Source organism: Centroberyx gerrardi, chromosome 19 (genome assembly GCF_048128805.1).
Source record: "Centroberyx gerrardi isolate f3 chromosome 19, fCenGer3.hap1.cur.20231027, whole genome shotgun sequence".
NCBI classification, from domain to species: Eukaryota; Metazoa; Chordata; class Actinopteri; order Beryciformes; family Berycidae; genus Centroberyx; species Centroberyx gerrardi.
This window is the reverse complement of record NC_136015.1, coordinates 11,198,713-11,212,307: the sequence shown is the minus strand read 5'-3', so window position 1 is coordinate 11,212,307 and position 13,595 is coordinate 11,198,713. Positions and strand designations below refer to the sequence as shown.

Sequence of the window (13,595 nt, the reverse complement as noted above, 5' to 3'; positions counted from 1 at the left end):
AACTGCACTCCATCCTCTGTCTCTGGCCAAGAATACTCCCTCAGTACCATACAGACAAGACAAGGACCTGGTCACACAATATTCAATCCATACAGGACTAGCCAGTAGCTTTCTTCATATTTCAAAAGTAATATTACGAATTAACCTCTGATATGTGTTGAAATTTGTCATGGACTGGAATACTGCTCCTTTATGCTCTACAAGTGAAGTAAACAAGACACACATCTGCAGTATAAAGAGTTGGCAGCTAGCACTAACTCTGGCATAGCCACTCGCACTGACTATTGAAGGCTCCCATTCACAACAGAAAGTGCTTTTCCATCTCCAACACTTCTAGATAACAAGGCAACAGTAAAGATGTCACCCGCCATGAATGATGAACTCCCCCCTTGGGCCGATCAGTGCAATAAAAAAAACAAAAAACAGAATGGAGCAATGAGATGCGTCATTCCCCCAAGTTTGGCCAAAACCTTATCAGTGGTGTTGTCGATATTATGCGTGACAGACGGACCGGGCCGGGCCGATCCATAGTCCCTCCCCCGATTTCATCACGGAGGACAACAACAGTAGTTACCTTGATGGTTTCAGGTGGTACTCCGGGGTCAGGGGCCTTCTCCAGGTAGGTGGTCAGGTCTTGGTCCACGTGCTCAAAGACCAGGGTGAGTTTGGTCTCACGGTCAGTCCGAGACACTGTACACACATCGAACAACCTGGAATGACAAGAATAGGGGATATAGAGGGGATCAATATGTTTGATTCCATGGGCAAAATGATTAGACAGCTTCAGCACAGCCCCTTAGAGCACAGTGTCATCAATTAGATAACCAATCAGTTATCAACCTCTAGAAAGTAATTAGGTTCACAGTGACTACATTATATTAATTACAAATAATTTACATTATGTACAAAAATCAACCATGGTTTTTCATTTAAAAACAGTTTGGATATCCAGACTACATGAAGCCACCAGATCTGGGTCAAACAGGACTTGCAAATATTTCAATGTATTTGTTTTAACTGCATGGAGTACCCAGTGGGTGGAATTTACAGTATCAGGATAATTCAGACAGGGCCAGATCATTTGTAAATCACAGACAATTATTCTAAATTGATTTTCAAATATGTTCCTGTGATTATCTAAACCTTCTGGCACTCATTGTATTGTTGCATGTGGCAAACTCCATCTACTGTATGTGGTACTTCAAGCAGATTAAAACAAACGCCAAGAAGTGTTTGCAAAAACAACTTAACCCAGGTCTTAAGGCCACTATGTTAACAGAAACTCCTGCATTTCTTACCTAATCTATTTAGAAGGATCTAGATTCAGTTAGGGAAGAGGAATTCACAGTGTCAGATAACTGTCCGGACCTGTTTTCTGACAGTTTGCCATGCCTTGGATAGTGGAGCTCTCTTGGTTCAATACAAGGGCTTTCATGTTTCATGTTTGTGACTGATCAAGATTTTGGCAACACACAGTCTCCATATTCCTGTTGCCTATCAGCTCTGTTAAAAATAAGTGGAATGAATCCTCCCGCAAAACCCAAACAGTTGAGAGTTGAACACCTCTGCTTTATGGTTGGTTGGAAACTGATTATCCTTATTATTATGGGACATGAACTCAAACTTGAGTCTGGGCTCTCAGTATTTTCATGTTACAGAAGGCTTGCAGGAGATACTGTACATGTTTGGTGGCCAGAATTGTCATATGTGCAGTACATCCTGATAACACTGGTTAGTTTCAGGCTACTCTGGAAAAACTCCATTACTTCCATGCAAAGCTCTAGCAGATTTAAGACCATCAAGCCCCAAACACCAACGTTTACGGTTGTGTTTCACTAGGCAACAAACTAAGGCCAGGAATCCAGATTATGTCGGCAGACCTGCCAAGGCAGGCTTTGGTGAAAAGCTGAAAAAAAAAGCTATCCAGTATGTCCCCTTCAAAGAGCTGGGGACCACAACCAGCATTCCTCCACCAGCACCATGACAACTCCTGATGCTCCATGGTAACCAGAGCAGGGCTCGTCTGTCGCTGGTGCAGAGGCAGCATCTCTCATCACGGCAACCGAGCATACGAAAGGAGCCGGGATAGATTTCCATCAAAGACATGACCGTGGCGTGCTCCAGTGGCACAATGAGAGCCAATGAGGTCCGTTTCCTACAGAGCTTTCATGAGTCAAGACTGATGGAGGGCACCATGTCTTGTCGTTGGTAACTTCAGCCTCCAAAGCTTAGATTGATTGAGAAGAGATATGAAACCTAAGACGCTAAATTTATGATTAATGCTATAAATATTTTATTGATGGCGCATGGTACTCAATGCCAAATCAACATTTGACAGAACTTTCAATGCATACATATGTGCCATTGTAACTCAAACAAAACTAGCTAATCTACATAAACTGTTATAAATTAAAGCATGGAAAGAAACGACTTAATCCCTCAGGAAACTATTTGATTCCTCTCCAACGAAGCATCATGCATCAGCGCCAACACCCTTGTAATCAGTGGACTTGGAAATCCTGGAGTCAGAGGAGATTCTTTCAAGGTATTATTACTGCGTATGATGTCAGAGAATAGACGGCGCCCTCCTCTTGAAGCACTGGGGTTAAACGCTCCTCACGGCCTGATTGTTGGGCTACAATGGGGGCTCTCAGCAGACACCGAACATATGGAATGAATAATGGGCCTCATTACAAACATCCAGGGGTTGCCTGGAGTTACACAGAAGGCCCACAATGCACCCTTCCTGGCCTGAGCTGCTTGGCCATGCCGTTTGGCTTAACTGGAGAGTAGCGGGGTTGCTGTGATGGTTGTAAGGTTGTAAGGATGGTTGATGGTTTGTGCTCATGAAACAATTTCATTGCTATAAATGCTACTGCATTCTACCCTAAACTAGTGTTTTCACAGTGGTGTACAAAGTGTATTTATTCCCCAAATGAGCTTATTTCAACTTGAAGGCCTGCTCACATATTCCATCTTCCAACGGGAACAAAAACCACTGTGATCCCATTAAGAGAAAACCATAACCATTATCCTCTATTATTCATTGATACATTGGGGAATTATTGTTAGAGGCACAAGGGCACCAGCCATGCTTTTGAAACATCCATTTAGAACTTCCCCTTTAATCCCAAAGCACTCAATATTCCATAATAAAACAAGTACCAAGGTCAGACCTTGAGTTGTGCCGGCATGACGCAGTATCTGACAACTAAACTGACCTCTTAAAGTGAACAATTCATTCTAAAACTGAAAGAAAATGCCCTCTGTATGTGTGTGTGTGTGCGCATGTGTACGCACACGCACGCACATGAATGTGGGTGTGTATTCATTATTTCTGCAGGGAGAGGTCAACTATACAAACTTAGAATGGCTATATGTATATAGTGAATTTCAAAAATTTTCCATCAGGACTTTTCTGAAGTTGGTTGTCCATGGTGAGCACAGCTATGGTCAACGCAATATCAAAATGATAATGATTATTCCATTGATAAACTAATGTATGAGAGATCTTGCAGCATGGTGGCCTAATCATTAGAGACAGTCTTTTAACAGAAAGGTCACAGGGTTGATGTATTCCCAGCCAATGTGTTTGCATCAATAGTCATATGTCCTGTCAAAGCCGAGCAAGACACTGACCGCCTGCTCACTCATTCTACGTTGCTCTGGATAAGAGTCGGCTAAATGCCTAAAATGTTAAACGTACGTCTGCATCGTAAATATTCCATTTCGAGTTAAGAGTTAAAGGACGCGCTCACACTATTCCACTTTACTCAAAAGGCCAGTGCCTTTTCCAGGCAGCAAGGTGGACGAAAAGCGGCCAATTTGGAAAGATGCTGCACCTGGCGTCTTTATAGGCAGAGCGCAGTGCTTTCTTGAGTTAAGACAAGTTCTACTTTTTAGAGGAGCGTGCATGACATAGACCAATGTGATTGGAGCTGACCAATCACACGGAAGAAGAGGCGGGGTTTCACCTTACATGGGCAGCTTACAATTTACGGCAACAGACAGAATGAAAATGGATAAAGTACCAGTAAAGGTAAAAGTTGGTAGTAGATGTTACTCTAATTATAAAGCGTCAATATGGAGCACATTGGCTGTGTTGTGGGAGTTTCTGTAAAGTGCACATGATTGTACCTTTAGTACTGGACATATAGTGGCAGCTACTGCAGATGGTCATTATGCATGACACGCTTTTTCAAATTAGCAGAAAAGACAGTTGAAGCAGGCTTTACCTACAAAAAAAGTGGAATAGTATGAGCGCGCCCTAAAGGTCACATGAGGCAACATGTGGGCCACCATAAGCCATCAAAAAGGAAATAGGCCATAAAATAGCCTACAGCGTGTGTGTGTATGAGAGAGAGAGAGAGAGAGAGAGAGAGAGAGAGAGAGAGAGAGAGAGAGAGAAAGAGAGAAAGAGAGAGAGATAATACACAAACGTACACACAATACACAACCTTACACAGACACACACACAATAGGCTGTCCACCTCTCCCCCTTACTTACCTGACAACATTGGGGTGCTCGAAGGCTTCCAGCTGCCTCAGTACCGCCACCTCCCGGATGGTGGAGAGAGGCATCCCCTCTTCCTCCGTCTGGACCCGAACTCTTTTTAGGGCTACAAAGCGTCCCCCGTTGTTCAAATCTCTCGCCTTGTACACTTTCCCGTAAGCGCCTTCTCCAATCTCGGCCACAGGTTCATACTGAGTACCAATACTTTCTTTGTCCATTTTTGCAGATGTGTTGTTTTTTTTCCTCTCTTGTTGAAAATATTACGGGGAATCCCGGCGAGGGTGACGAACCAGAGTTTCTCACAAAGGCATATTCACAGAAAAGAGTTGGCACATGCAATGCCTAGATAACAGGGAGACAGAGATGGAGGAAGTCACCATCTTTGTCAGTTTTGGTCAAACTGAGCTCCAGGTATGCAATAACAGGACTGTCATCATGTTTTATTCCGACTATCAACACAAGAGCCCCGTTGCGTCCCAACTTCCACTCCTCCTCCTATTACGCATAGCAACTCGTCCTCCTACCTCTAACACACAATAATGCAAAATAAGTCAAAATAATCCTATTTAACCTCTTTTTAAGCTAGCATTGCAGCGCATAAATTGTCCTCTGCATTCATGAATTCATTCCACATACAATGTTATTCAACTTATGTTCATGCGGGCTTATCCTACCCTAAATTTGAGGAAATTATACAAGAGAATTTAAGGAGAACACACAAAAACAGAACACAAACTCACTCCAACTTTGTTTCAGTAAGCAAAATGAAATGGCAGAACTACTTTCTCTGTCCTCTTTTATCAACGTTTCTGTTTGAGGCGACACAAACTTGCCGAGCACGTGGCTGTCTACTGATTGCATTGTCTGAACTTCCTACAGCAACAGTCCATTTAAACCACTTTAACACTCACTTTTCAACCCTGAAACCACTACAACGTGTGAAACAATGCAGTGGCAATGTTATAAAGACGTTTTCTTGAGTTTAGTTAACTTCCCTTAATTTTTTCTAATTTAATTGTGCGTGGACTCAAATAATAAAAAAAAATCGAACTAGTCTGGAAATTGCTAATTTCACTATTTAGAATGTAATGGAATTGTAAAACAACGCTAAGATATTCATGCTAGCCTCGTAAAAACATTTTTACTATCAAATTCAGCATAAAATATTCCCCCTTTTTAGTTTTTACCTTGTTTTATGTTGTCAATAAAATGTCGTAACGTCGGCATGTCCGATAAAATGCTGAGGAGGCATTGGTGTCTTGGGTAAAATGTTAAAATCAACTCCTGCATCAAACACATCCCTGTCCACTGTCCTCCATGCGGGGGCCACACAGGTAGTTGGACGGTGCAGGCTCTAACCCCCCATCCCTCAGACTGCACCAGCCCGGGCAGAGACACTCAAACAGGGGGGCGTACAAAAAACTCTCACACACACATACACACAGACACACACTCTCTCTCTCTCTCTCACTGCAACTTTTTTTTGAGGGGGGGTTGTTGGGGGTGGAGATGGAGGAGGGGGTCATAGGACAAAGGCAAACGCGTGATATACCCCTCCAAAACCACGCTCTTCTTTGGGTTTTCTTCTTTCTTTCTTCTTCTCTTTTTTTCCATATATCCCCGGATAGGCCTATGCAACTGCAGCCCGCTCGCCTGTGTGAGCTCCGTCTCTGCCTGGCTTTCCCACGCCGGCTGAATGTGGCCTGACCCCCTTCAGAGAGGTTTGACACGGAGCGGGGACATTTCCGCATTCCTCGCCGACTACAAAGGCTCACCGCCTCCTTTTTGCTCTCCCTCTGCCTCCTCGGTGCTTTACCATTCATAGTCCTCTCCGCGGGTTTTGTCTCTTGTGTCAAAACCGGGAGCACCGCAGGGGTGGGGAGGGGAGAGGGGAGGTCTATTGGATGGACGGCCACACTATCTATCTCTCCCCACACCATTGAGAAACCCCTGCGTTCACAATGCAGCAGCGGGGATGCAATGTGACAAGCTCGCCTAGATGGTCCGTGAGGTCAGGTTCAAGGCCCGGTGGCTCGATCTGTGTCGGGGAGGATTCCTGTCCTGCGAGCCGGCTGCCGCTTCTCCGGTGGTCCATGACCAACCAGGCATGACGGCTATGGGCTCCACTACATGATACACCGATTCAGCTTTAAAATATGGGAAATTCAGCTTTATCTATAATAATAATTATAACAATAATAATAATAATCATCATCATCATCATCATCATCATCCTAACATAGGCTATAGGCTACACATTTGAAAACAAATTACACAGCAAAATATGGGAAATTCTGCAGTCAATCCACAAAACATGCTAATAGGCTAACAGACTACTTGTACTATTACTAGGCCTACTACTACTACTACTACTAATAATAATAGTAATAATGATAATAATTGTCATCATCATAAAAAGCCTTTGTTTATAGAGCACATAACAAACAGAGTGGCAAAGTGAATGAGGAATGTCAACTGTTTAACATTTTCAAAATGTGAAATATGGTTGATAAGACAATCATTAACAAATTACTGTAAATTAATTTACAATGGAGGCTCAGATTCTACTGCTAAGCACAAACATCTTATTGCCTAATGGTTAATATGTTGAATATTAATTAATTATCAATAACTGTCTAATATTTAATGAATGGTCAGTGCCAATTTATAAAATTCATACATGACATCTTCTAGCCTAGAGAAATTAAAATGTAAATATCTTCTTTAATTCTAGGCTTTAATCCATTTATTTTCTGTTTAATATATATATATTTTCTAATTTCAGTTTTGTTTATTTATTTTATTATTTTATTATATGGATACGCATTTATTATTATTGTTTGCCTTTATTTGCATTTTTGCACTGTCTCTATAGTTTTATATTATGTACATTACCTTTATTTTTTATCTTATTACCTCTTATCTTTATTATCTTCTGTACTTATTTTTCCCTGGAACTGTTCTCCCAGTTGCTGCTGTGGCACCCAAATTTCCCCAAGGGGATTAATAAAGTGATATCTTATCTTATCTTATCTTAATAGGTCCATATTTTTAAATGTAAGATTATTGCCACTTTAAGTTACACACTGTATCAGGTGTAGATATTTAAAACAATTTCTTCTGTCTGAAGTCCTTCAAACTCTGACTCAAAAACTTTGTATTTCACAGAGTTTTCCCTTTCATTGTGGACACGGTTGAGACATGACGAGACTTGATGTTAGATTATCCCAGTGAAAGGCCAATTACAGGCGTGTAACCAAGCTCCATTATCATAACTTCATTTGAAGGCGTGTATTAGAGACGCACAGAAGATCAGAGGAAGAGCATTCCCCCGGTGCTACGATTTACATACAAACTTGTCTGCATGCTGCTTGTAGAATACACTGATTTCCATTGGAAAAGTAAAGCTGGGGGGATAATGACATGGAAGTATGTATGGCAATCTGCCCTGCCCAACCCTATAGGCAACTCCAAATTTCAATCATTTGCATCACAAAACACACAATGCAGACAATGTATCCCAGACCAATTACTGTAAACGTGGGCATTTACATTTTTCCATCATCATTGTTCATGTGAAATGAGCGCTGAGAGCCATCGCCCAGATTGAATACATTAGCATGCATACTCCTTATTTGGCTGGAGAACAAACCAATTAGATCCGTTGTGTGCGGTACAGAGATGAGAGAGAGAGAGACATACCTGCTCAACACACACACACACACACACACACACACACACACACACACACACTCACACTCACACACACACTCATTTTGTAACAATGTAACTGTCTCATATAATCTCCTGCAACAATCCTTAATTAATCAATAACCTGTGTTTGTTCTTTTATTGTATTTATGTTGTACTTGATAGAGATTATGCAGCGGAAGCCAATATAGTAGATGCTGGACATGTTACAGGAACAGAATGGGATTGTAATTTAATGCTTTATACTTTTCTTGAGTCTGCTTTTTTGGTGGTGGTTGCATTTTGAACATTTGTGCTCTTGTGCTGACCAATGCCATGCAGTCATGGACAGGAAGTGAAAGTAACGTACAGTTTTTCACAATTGTTTACACACTAAAATTGGAACTTCGGACACGATCACTGAAACCTGAAACTCATTTATCAAATCCCTAAACCAGGTCTGCAAAACTACAAGCTCATTTTCTGCTTTTCACTCAGCTTGCAATTCTCTATCACACTTTTTGCAAAACACTACACACAATAATGTGCAGTTTTCTCTCGTTCTCTACCTTAGGCACAACATTCAAAAACTAAAATCACGTGTTCATTTGGAAGCACTGCCACCCCAATTGCTTAAATTCATTTACCAATTGGCAACATCCACTCATCACACATGTAAACACTAATATCTGAATTGTTCACTCAGAAATCAGAGCTTTAGCATTATAAAAAAGGCCACAGGTGAGCTCTCCTGTTTTTGAGAACAATGGAAACCTATGTTGCAGTGGGAGCTAGAGGAAGAGGAGTGAGAGGAAGAGGAGGAAGAGGACAAAGAGGACAAGGAGAACAGTTATCTCAGATGAGATCTGGGTCACTTTGGTTCACCATGTGGTCCACATGGGTTGAGCATGAGGGAGGCTGGGCAGAGAGTCCAGACCAGCATGAGCTTCACTGCTGCTTCCATCATCCAGACATTCAGAAATAGGACTACAGTATACTATAAAGAACAGCAGCATGGTGTAGAGAGTAGGCTACATGCCTGTTACACCTCTCTACCCCATGCTACTGTTCTTTACTGTATACTGTACTATAGTCCTACATATCACTAGGCCTGTGCTACTCAGTGATGGTTGGCCAATGTTACAGTAATGTGTCATTTCATATTGAAAAATAGAAATATTCTTGTACCATAACCAATCACATCATGTTTTTAGATCTTCTGCAGAACTGAGAGACGACCAGTCTGTGTGAACACGGCTTTTTTTTTTTTACTGAAAACCTTTTTTTTTTTCCTGTTTTTTTCCTACTGCATTGTGCTTTGTATGTAGAACACTTCACATATCCAACACATTCAAGTGTTGAAATAAAGTATTTTATATTACTGTATACTGTAACAGTCTTTTACAACATGCTACTGTGCATAAGTCTACCTCTGAACATGCAAAAGGCATAAGTCTACTGATGAGATATTCATAATAGTGTTTTCCGTTGAGCACATCAGTGTTGTTAGAAAGATGTATTCATTTGATGGTTGTGTGTGTCATTTTACTGCAAAATAGCATTTTGAAAAGAGATAAAATGGTTTTGAATGCAGTGTTTCATTTTGCCAGTGATTTGTGGAGTTTTGCATTTTGTGTTAGTGTTTTTGTGTTAAGAGTTTTGTTCATAAAAATTATTCAGTTTTGACTTTGAGAGAGGCAACTTTGAGGAGAAGCAGTGAGAGTGAACAGGACTGGACCACCAACCCTTTTAGCTTAACCTTCATCAAAACAGGACTCAAATAAGAGGACATTATTTGAATATGCACTTTTGCCTTTGATCACAAATGCTTCAATACTGCCAGCCAGAAACTGCCAGTGACTTACATTTACCACAATACTATTCCATCAGGGTATTACTGCTTTTACTTTGGAGTTTTATAGCCTACCCCTGCCACCAATAATGGAATAGAATTTAGAATACAATAGAATTGTTTTTTGTTACAGGTACACAATGTGTGTTAACTGGTTCGTTAAAATATACAAATTGCAGGTGACTGTAGCGTCCCTGAATCTAGCTCCAAGTCAGTGAAGATGAAAGCATGTTTTGTGGTCACGTTAATCGCCCCTTATCGAAAATTTAAACGCTCCCACATGACAGTTGAGAAACACAACACAAGTCGCAGCGAAGCCGAACGCCCTCAACTGGCATTTCAGCTCGGTGTTCCTGGGGATCCACCACATGTTGCATGTTGGAATGCTGCTTGACAGAGGCACCGCTTCTGATTTTACTCTGAAGTGATACTGAAAACGGTGATTCGACTGTTTTGTCAGTCAACACGTTGTCACAGCACTGGCGGTGTTGTCAGATGTTGGTTGTCAAGACAGTTTGTCAGTTATGGAGAAGTCAAATAATAAGCTGACTTGGCAGCCCTTTGTGCATGCTTGAATATTGCTGTGAGTAAGACAATACAAGCTGTTTGAAGCTGAACTAAGTGTTAAGAAAGGATTAAGTGAAACCAGATAAGGAATCAAATAGCTGGGAATGGAGGGAAAACCAAACAGCATAATTCTAAGGACAATTCTGCTCACTTTCATGGTTTTCTTACCCCCTAGCATTAATCAGTCACATGCTCTTCATTTTAGATGAATACAATGATGGCACCACATTGTGACTATCGTTTGCTAACGCCAGTCACTTGACTCATAATGTGCAGGTTTCAAGCATTTCATTTCAAAAAAGGCAGGTGAATGTTTCTGTTCGACTCTCACTTGGGAATGAAACTGCATTGTGTTTATGTGTATGTACTGTATATGTGTGTGTGTTTGTGTGTGTATGTTTCTGTGTGTGTGTGTGTGTGTGTGTGTGTGTGTGTGTGTGTGTGTGTGTGTGTGTGTGTGTGTGTGTGTGTGGCAGCTGCTGATCAGCCTTGCCAAGGGAGAATTACAGCCCTCCCATGGGAGACAAGAGAGGCCAACAAGGGACAGGTGACTCCCAGTCACTCCCAGATCCCCTTACACCCACCCACCCACACACACACACACACACACACACACACACACACACACACACACACACAGACACAGATTGATTGTGTGAGAAGGGGATGTCCATGCCACCAGCCATGAGGTACAGTGATAAGAAGCTGGAGTCGACAGGCAGACAGCTGTCACACCTGGGAAGGAATCTGATAGGATGTGTGATATTGGATTCCTATTTATGTGCCTGATCCCATTGTCAGGATTTACAACCATCACTTAGTCCCAGTGTTTCATGTGAATCGAATCTCATTCACCCATCAACAGCTTACAGTTTGAGCGACATTTTGAGTGTTTAATGTACATTATACTGTGTTGTGATGTTGTGTACTGTGAAAACCCTCAAATCTGGATTTGTCATCATTACCAGGAGCCTGACTGGATGCCAGAAGACAGTTCAGGCCTGTTTTGTGTCGCTGACTTGATTTCCTCTCTTCTTCTTCTCTCTTGTCAAGCCAGAGTGAAGTCCAGAGTGTGTGTTGAATTTAAGCCCCTTCTCTTCTCTTCCCTTGTCCTCCTCTCCTCCCCAGCACCGGCCCCCAGACACAAGCCTCTTTCTGTTGGGCCATCGCCATGGCAACCAAGCCACTAACTTGAGGAGGCGACATAAAAACCTGCTCTTTTAGGGACACAGGAACACCTGCCACCTCCGCCGATGGGGAGGGCCGGGCTGGACACGCAGCCACGTGCAGGCACACACTCACATACAGATTCATGCAGTCACACACACACACACACACACACACAGACGCTCACACACAACCGCACAAACAGAAACACATGTGCATGCATGGACATACACACCCTCTCTCTCTCTCTCTCTCTCTCTCTCTCTTTCTCTGACACACACACACACACACACACACACACACACATAAACAGAGGATCAGTGTAACATTCAAATGAGACCCCTAGCTAACATCTGCTCCCCTTTAGAAACTCATTTATCTTCCAATAACATCTCTGGTTGTTTGGTGGCTTTCTCCACATGATGTACAGGCACAATCGACAGAAAGCACTTTATGGAAATAAAGAATCCATTGTTGATAGGAGTTATGCTTAAAGTTATGCTTTCAGACTGAGGCACAAATGGTTCATTATTTTAATATCTAATCCAGTTTTAATTAGTTTTTAGTTAATGTTTTTTTTTTTTTTTTACACCAAACAGATTACTTTTCATAAGTAATGACATTTCAAGCTTTGCTTGTAATCCTCAAGGACTATCATGTTTACCTGCACTGCTGATTCAAACAATCCATGCAACATCAACTGTGTTGTAACAGCCTTATGTGAATGGTCATTGCTTATTAATCTGTAGTTAACCTCACCTACACTTGAGACACTCCCTGATTACAGGGAAAATAGTCTTAAGCTTAGAAGCTATTGGCGTCCTAATGTGTTCAATTACCTGAAAGTGAGGTAACAAACAACAAAGCCAGAATGCCATCTGCTTAGACAGTATTACTGTAACAACTAATCTGTGTGATGAGCTCAAGTTACATGAAATACCATTTCTTTTTATTCGTGATTCACTGTCTCCCTTTTGAAGTGTTGCTGTAAACAACATAGGCACCATCCCAATGCCATATTGATCTACTATATCTGCTCTCCTGATTACTGACCATAGTCTAAGTCAACAAAGGCACATTTTCAACATGATTTTATTAACCTTTTGGACAACAACACATGTCAGTTTGACGACAAAACACAATGCCCAATGTAGTTTGACAAGAAGACACAGTTTAGCCCAGATCCTTTGTTTCCGCATTATGATGAATCGAGCCAGTGTCGTTCGGTTGTCATATTTTTCAAAACCAACGGGCGCCACCTCATCAAACTGACAGCACTTTAAAGCTCCCACAGCCCCTTTAAAGGCCCCAATCAACAAGTGTCAGTGTGGGGTCAGCCGGCAAGCCCAGGCTGCCTGTGTCCTCCTGTTGCAGGCAGAATGTTCTGGAGAGACTGGCTAGTGAACCTCTGGTGCCTGGCTGCTGTTCATTAAGAGTATTAATGATTAACTGAGAGTGCTATTGTCCCCTCGGGCCCAGCTGTCCCTCCTCCGCCGTTGATCCACTCCGATGCCTCTGGGCCACTAAACCGGCTCCATTCATGTGCTAAAGTGACAGCTGCTCCTCACATTCCGCAGAAAATTAACTGCAGACGCCGGAAAAACAAGCTGAGAGCAAATGAATAATATTTGACAGATTTCTTTTTGTTTTTTTTAAAAGGATGGATTGGTGATTAAAGGGTGGATCGGAAGGATTATTTCAAGCCTGTGCGGTAATAGTTACAGGAGCGGAAGATGGGGATATACGTACAGTAGCTTCATGGTTGCTGTGTTGGCACTTAGTAATTCAAGGGATGTTTTCTTTTAA

The 13,595-nt window shown here is 41.9% G+C and overlaps 1 protein-coding gene across 1 annotated transcript in view; it reads right to left on the bottom strand.

Moving 5' to 3' along the window:
* cdk6 (cyclin dependent kinase 6) overlaps nucleotides 1–6,192 on the bottom strand; it is a 34,298-nt gene extending 28,106 nt beyond the window's left edge. The window contains exons 1-3 of the mRNA XM_071896555.2: nucleotides 5,701–6,192; nucleotides 4,508–4,855; nucleotides 575–710 (exon numbers count right to left, since the gene is read on the bottom strand). Of these exons, the coding sequence (XP_071752656.1) occupies nucleotides 575–710; nucleotides 4,508–4,731 (360 nt within the window). The 5' untranslated portion in view covers nucleotides 4,732–4,855; nucleotides 5,701–6,192. The remainder of the gene's footprint in view (nucleotides 1–574; nucleotides 711–4,507; nucleotides 4,856–5,700) is intronic.
* Between the last annotated feature and the right edge of the window lie 7,403 nt (nucleotides 6,193–13,595).